This window comes from Corylus avellana, chromosome ca5, assembly GCF_901000735.1.
Source record: "Corylus avellana chromosome ca5, CavTom2PMs-1.0".
Lineage (NCBI taxonomy): Eukaryota > Viridiplantae > Streptophyta > Magnoliopsida > Fagales > Betulaceae > Corylus > Corylus avellana.
In genome coordinates this window covers 313,987-321,313 of record NC_081545.1, presented here as the reverse complement: position 1 = coordinate 321,313, position 7,327 = coordinate 313,987, and the positions used below count along the sequence as shown (strand labels likewise).

General features: G+C 34.8%; 2 protein-coding genes across 2 annotated transcripts; both read left to right on the top strand.

The window, feature by feature from the left end:
* The first annotated feature begins 1,485 nt into the window (after positions 1-1,485).
* On the top strand, positions 1,486-2,229 carry LOC132183151 (uncharacterized). The gene is made up of 2 exons (XM_059596547.1): positions 1,486-1,551; positions 1,673-2,229. Exons 1-2 carry the CDS (start codon positions 1,546-1,548, stop codon positions 2,039-2,041), a joined length of 375 nt encoding a protein of 124 aa, XP_059452530.1. The 5' UTR covers positions 1,486-1,545; the 3' UTR covers positions 2,042-2,229.
* Positions 2,230-3,457: 1,228 nt separating this feature from the next.
* On the top strand, positions 3,458-7,086 carry LOC132182412 (structural maintenance of chromosomes protein 1-like). The gene is made up of 3 exons (XM_059595651.1): positions 3,458-3,928; positions 5,563-5,829; positions 6,767-7,086. Exons 1-2 carry the CDS (start codon positions 3,681-3,683, stop codon positions 5,723-5,725), a joined length of 411 nt encoding a protein of 136 aa, XP_059451634.1. The 5' UTR covers positions 3,458-3,680; the 3' UTR covers positions 5,726-5,829; positions 6,767-7,086.
* Positions 7,087-7,327: the final 241 nt, after the last annotated feature.

Genomic DNA, 7,327 nt, shown 5'->3' with positions numbered 1-7,327 from the left:
TGTCTTAATGCATTAAGATCTCCCCCTTTGTTAAAACACGATTTTTCCTTAATTAATGCCTCAATATATTGTGTTTTAGTATATATATAGGATTTGGTGCTACGAAATTGGAAACAAATTACCAAAGTGTTAATATATATTTTTTTAAAGATGTCACACTAAAAATATTAAATATTCCTACTAATTTTCTATATTATAATTCATGTATTCTTCTTGCTTTTTTCTTTTTATTTTTTTTTATTTTTTTATTTTGTACTTTTCATTTGAAATCATATATACTTATACGAACAAAGATTTAAACATATTTTAATGAATTAAATTAAAATTAAGGCTCTTATGTTTTACGGGATTTTTTGTTTTATTTATGTAATTTAGTTGATTTTCGACCATTTTTGAAAGTGTTTTTATGCTTTTGAAAGCAAACAAGGCAAACATTTATTTGATTAATAAGCATAAATCGAACATAAATACTTTCAAAACACCAAAGAAATATTAAGTATATGAATTGATTTGATTGCGTTAAAGGTTTAGTGAAAAAATTTGTTTTATTTTGTATTCATAAAGAAATATTTTGCTTAGTTTGCTTTATATTTTTTTAGAATCTTTTGAATTATATGAATTTTAATTTTCATTGAAATATAATAGGTATCAGACCAATAATATTAAAAACTAATGCTTTGGTAATCAAAATCCACATGTTTTCTTCTTGCTATTATTTTCCTTTAAAACTACTTACATGATGAGAACAAATATTTTAACATTTTTTTTTAATTTATATGGAATAAATTAAAATTTAGAGTCTTATTTTTTAATTCATTTGAATGGTTTTATGTAATTTATTTTTTCATTTGTATGATTTACTTGAATATTTTTTGGATTTTTTTGCTTTTAAAAGCAAAATAAGACATAACCCCGTGCATAGCGCAGGTTATGAGCTAGTTTACAATAAACTACGTACGTACACTTATAAAAACAACAAAACAAAATTTAGATCATAAAAATGGATCTATGATCTGCATTCCAGTCGCACTCACACTTGCAATTGATAATTTTTTTTACGACTTGCAAGTTAGACATGAATTTAACACAAAACTAGTGAGTTAAAATTGAAAGGTTTGATCCATTTAATTAAATGAATTAGGTTATAGTTAATATATATATGCATGTCCTAGCTAGTTACAATATTTCCACTTCACTTTTAATGCATGTGCTTAATTAATTAAACTGATTTACCCATCATTAATCACATATTTTGGTCACGTGTATATAATGATTACCAAAGAATGCAAAATCATAGATGAAGGAGAGATCTGTAGGAAGTATGTTAATGTGATATACACAAAAGAAAATAAAAGAATGCAACCGGCAACCTTTTATGACTCGTTGACTTGGTAAACTCCCGAGCAATTGTTTGGAGTCGCGGCTCCCCTCCTAAGGCCTTTAAATACGAGTGTATCCCAAACGACTCGCTATAACAACAATTCTCCTCACTTTCAATATTATTTTTAATTACCATTCTATATCCGGCCCCCAACAGAGAGAGAGATGAAGGTATAGAAATGGGTTTGTTTTGTTTAACTTAATTAATTAATATTAGTCAATCATAAATAAATAAAGAAAAGCCTTTTTTCTTTTTCTAATTATTGATAATTCTTTTTTTTTTTTTTTGCAGCAAGTTGTGGTGCTCAGGGTGACCATGGATGGGCAGAAGTCATTTTTCTGTGTCATGGCCGGACACGAGGCCCGCACCAAAGCCATGAAGATTGCAGTTAGCGTTCCGGGGGTGCAAGCAGCATCTTTGAAAGGGCCGGACAAGGACCAAATAGAGGTGAAAGGGGAAAATATTGATACCGTCAAACTTACAACGTTGATCCGGAAGAAAGTCGGGCATGCAGATATCGTAAGCGTGGGGGAAGACAAGAAAGAAGATAAGAAAGAAGAGAAAAAACCTGAAGTAGTTCCGTTGACGGTGTGGCAGCCGCCGTATCCTTCCTATCCAATCTACCCGGAGTCCTACGGCCCTTCTTGCTCCATCATGTGACTATTTTATGATCAATAGGCCGGCCGGGGAGAGTGATTTCCATATTTTGTCTAATGCAATTCCTCAGTGGTGGGCGATGTATTCCAGCATAAATCATCACTTTCTTACCAATATATATATATATATATAATATATATAATTTACAATATATATATATATATGTATATATAAATCCAGCTTCCTCTTCTCTTCTCTCGCGTCTTAGGGATTTTCATTTCTTTTTGTTTCCCCCATACAAGACAACCAAACTTGAGAACAACATATATACCCTGATGCCAACTAGCTACCCGGCCAGTTCAAATAATGGTTACAATTAAGCAAGTTTGTAAGTCACTAAACCACCAACCCAATGGATTCAATTAACGATGGTTAAACTAGCCATTTTTTTACATGATTTGTGAATTTGATACAAACTTAAAACAAAGTTAACGGGTTCACTAAAAAAAAAGTATTTAATGACGTGTATACGTACAGTACCAATATTTTTAAAACATCACCTTTATTGACGTTTCACTTTGTAACAAGTCACTAAAAAAATTGTCTACAAGGGATAGTTCAACCGGTTGTGAACCATGCCTTATGAAGCGGAAGTCATTAATTCGAATCCATCAACACATCACCAATTAGTGACGTGTGAATAGTGACACGTCACTAATTGGTGACATGTCAAAGAGTAACACGTCACAATAAAAAAAATTCGAAAAAAAATAAAAAATAAACTACTTAATGAATTGTTAATGTTCACGCGTCACCAATTGTTGACGTGTGATTAACACGTCACTTTATCAAAAATAAAAATTTATATTTTATTTCGAGGAAAAAAAAAAGAAAAAAAAAAGTAAATTAAATGACGGGTTTGTTTACCACGTCACCCATATGGTGATGTGTTACTGTCACTACAAGCATTTTGCTCATTAGCGTCCAAATTATTAGCGGCGACAATAAAGTTGGCAACGACTATTAAAAGTCACAGCTATTGGTAGTATATTAGCAGCGACTCCAAAGTCGCAGTTAATTTTAGATGCTAAAGAGAAAAATAAATAAATATTAGATGTCGACGCTAATAAGTCTCTGCTAGTCCTTTGTGAGTTGGGTTGAAAAACTAAAAGCTATGAGCAGTGACTTTTTATGTCGCCGCTAATAGTAGATGCTAAAGAGTAAAAAATTAACAAGTTTGCTTCTAGTAACTTACCAAGATTTATTTATTTATTTGTGGGTTGTGATCAAAAACTAAAAGTATTAGCGGCAACGCTACATGTCGTCGCTAATGATGCTTAATAGCTGCTATGGTATAATGTGGCCGCTAATACCCCTACATATGATATGTTTTTTTTAAAAAAAATTAATTAATTATTAACGGCCACAATAAGAAATCGCTGCTATAAAATAGAATTAGATGATAAAAAGCTAGAAATTTTGGCGCTTCCTTACAAACTCACAGCGCCAAATTAAGCACCAAAATTCCACAGAAACTCCAAGTCCCCGAAACCTTAGAGTACGTGCTCCAACAGAACGATGCCGTCCCTGGCCTCCCCGGGCAAAATCCTCCGAGCTCGAGAACTTCAAGTCCTACAAGGGCCTCCAGATCATTGGGCCCTTCTACGACTTCACGGCGATCATCGGCCCCAACGGCGCTGGCATGTCCAACCTCATGGACGCCATCAGCTTCGTTCTCGGCGTCCGCACTGGCCAGCTCCGCGGGGCCCAGCTCAAGGACCTCATCTACGCCTACGACGACCGGGAGAAGGAGCGGAAGTGGGCTCCGAGCTCCACTTCACCCGCACCATCACCAGCTCCGGCGGAAGCGAGTACCGCTTCGACGGGGCGACCGTGTCGTGGGACGTCTACAACGCCAGGCTCAGGGAGCTCGGGATTCTCGTCTTTCAGGTATTGTTCTCAAAGCTCTTCTACCTCAGCTTATCGTTCTCAATTTATGTGTTGTTGTTTTTAAGTGTTTTTTTTGGGTCGGTAATAATAATAGTATATTTCTTCCATTTAATTGATTGAATTTTCCAAATTTGCTCAAAATTGTGTTTTTTGATAAGTAAAATTAGTCTAACAGAGCATGCCCATCCGGGGAATTTGCTCAAAATTGTGCCATGAATTTATAGTTTTCTAGGTGTTACCATGAATTTATAGTTTTCTAGGTGTTTTTAGGGGTTACGTTAACCTGTGGCATACTTCTTCCATTCTACTTTCTTTTCTTTTCTTTTTTTTTTTTTTTTTTTGTGGGGTGTGCGATTGTGGTATTAATTATGACTACTTATTTCAGTTTTGTGCGATCGTTTCTTTGTTAAGTGCTTTTAGGAACTACATTCTTTATATTTACTTTGGAATTGCCATTTTTTATTCTTTTGGGTGGTGAAATTTTATCACTTTTGTGTATTAGTCTAGTGATGATGAATTGGGGGAAAATAGAACACAAGAAGATGATTTTTTGATCCTTTCATAATTGGGAGCTAGAGTCGTGGATTCTTTTTTTGATTTGTCATGCTCTAATAATGTGGAGTCCATTGCGTCTAAAAATCCCAAAGAACTTGCTGCACTTCTTGAGCAGATATTTGGGTCTGATGAACTCAAGAGAGAGTATGAGAAATGTGAGGAAGATAAAGCCTGAGCTGAAGAACAATCAGCACTTGCTTATCAGAAGAAAAGAACAATAGTGATGGAAAGAAAGCAAAAGAAAGAACAAAAAGAAGAAGCTGAGAAACATCTACGTTTGCAAAATCAATTGGTAAACATCACAAGGTTACTTTGACGGGTTCTACTTTGAAATGTGTGCATATTCATATGTGTATGTATTTTTACATGTATTTATGTGTGCATTTTTATTAATTGTACAAATAGCTTGTTCGCCATAGTTGCAGTAGTTCTGCTTTAGCTAATGTAGGTCCCTATATTGCTTAGGCTCCCATAATTTGAATCCTGATTCTTCCAAGCTTCATTTTTCCTCTACTTCTTTGTAACCTTCAGTTGTTTCTTCCCCGCTATGCCCTCTGTGTGGCAAGGTAGGTATTGATAATTATGTATTTTTGGGGTTTGATTGAATGGGGACTGGTATTACCCCCATGAATGAGAGGGATGGCCTTATCCCTTTCACCTGTCTAGACTCTTCTCTCATTTATGTACCTTGTTGAAATAAAGTTTTGTTGTGTAGCTCTTGGAAACCAACTAAATTGTGCCAGTTTCTCGCATTTAGGTAAGAAGAAGAGAGAACAATCCAAATATGCGAGCATATCCTGGTGTGCATGTGCTCGCATGCTTGCACGTGAATATCATTAGTTGGTACTAAGGGGATAAATTGGTCTGTTGGTAGTTGTAGTAAATATTTTCCTCTATTGGTGTTTTTTCCATGGCAGCTGCTGCCCACATATTCAGTCCCTTTTTCCCCTCCTCCCCAAGAAAAAAGCAAAGTAGCAAATATCTTTTTACTACGTTCCTCTAAGTTACAAGATAGCTTATGTCTGAAGTTTTTGTTTTTTAAAGGCTTTATAATTTGGATTGGGACGCTGATGTTGCAGTAAGGAGAATGCTGGGATGAGAACTGCCAAGCTAAGAGATGAGAAAGAAGTTCTGGATAGACAACAGCATGCTGATATTGAAGCTCGAAAGAATCTGGAAGAAAATCTTCAACAGCTGAGAAATCGAGAGTATGAGCTGGATTTACAGCACGAACAGGTATGACCAAGATTGAAAAAAATTTCTGATACATCTGCAAAACATAAGGCTAACCTTGAAGAACTGAAGAATCAACTGCGTGCAATGCAAGAGAAACATCGAAACGACAGGTAGGTAGGTTGTTGGTATGCTTGTTTGATTGATGCTCTTGTTAATATCAGAGCCTCACCCTACTTATTATATTCCTTTTAGGCCCAGTTGTATCTTTTTAAGCATTACAAGCATGGTAGCCACTTGTCAAGCTTCCAATAGTTTTATTGCTAGTTTTTCACATCTTCAGCTATGATTAAATTCACTGTTAGCTTTCATGTGGTCATGATTTCATCTTGAATTAATATTATCTGTAGTTGTATAATTACATGTAATTATGACCATGCTAAGAATTCTGTGCAGTTATGCATGTTGATACTTGTCAATGTGACAGCAGAAGGGATAAAAGGATGTCTTTTTCAATTTGATGAAAATGATGCAGAGGGAAAGCATTATCGGGGAGTGATTTTTTAGGCTTACTTTTTCAGATTTGTAATCTCTTCATGGCATCTATGTTGGGACATGTATTTTGGAAGACATCTTGGTTGTCCTTTTGGTCTGTCTAACAGTTTGATGGATTTACTTTTTCTTTTCATTTATAAAGCATGTACTTTACTAATTCTGTAGTTAAAGGAGCTAGATAAATCTTAACATAAAAACTTAGATAATTTCTTTTCTAAAATGAAAATTAGAATGGTGAGTTGGAGTACTTATTGTCATTACCCTCACATAACATTGAAGCAAGTCATCATGGTTCAGTGAGTTTAGCCATTTTATAATTTATTGCTTTATTTTAGTTTTTAGACCCTTCTTGTTAGTGGAACCAAGTTCTTGAAGGGTGCTCTGAGACAGAGCCAGTTGCACATTCAATGGTTTTCACCGTCTTTGTCAAGCATTCGACTCTGTTGCAACCATATATTTCATTCTACTTATTTTCTATCTTCATGCAAACTGGATAATATAGTAGGTCTTATGCTGAAAATATCAGGTGATGATACATGTTTGACATTTATGCAGGTTATAATGATGGTGGGTCGCTCGTCTCATGGCTCCAGGAACTTGTTTGATCACTATAGGGAGATGAGGCTTGGCATTGACAACATGAGTTATGAGCTTATTACTACATTGATCCTTTTGCTGTCTTTTGGGTTTTCCCAGTTTCTGTTGATATAAATTATTGGCTATGGGCATCCTAAATTTGAAGCTTTTGATATGAGCTTGCCTTTTGTGTGTATGTGCGCTGTACTGACTCATAAAGTTTGTTGGAGCATATTATGTCTGAATGTGATGCATCTCATCCTCCATCTATGATAGTTGAAAGATGCATTTTAGAGTAACGCTACATACATTTTTTTTATTCTCTCAAAGTTAATATAGTTTTTAAGATTACCATTGTATTTAGAATAAATCACGATTATATTTTGATTCAATGGTAATTTTAAAAGCCATTATTCTGTGTTTTAAATTACTTAGACTGTTTGACTACTTTATCCGATTCTAATCAAATTCAGCCTTTACTTCCACAGAAATGATGCATGTCTCCTTTCTCATTTTGAAGTTTTTGACAATTTTTGTTGT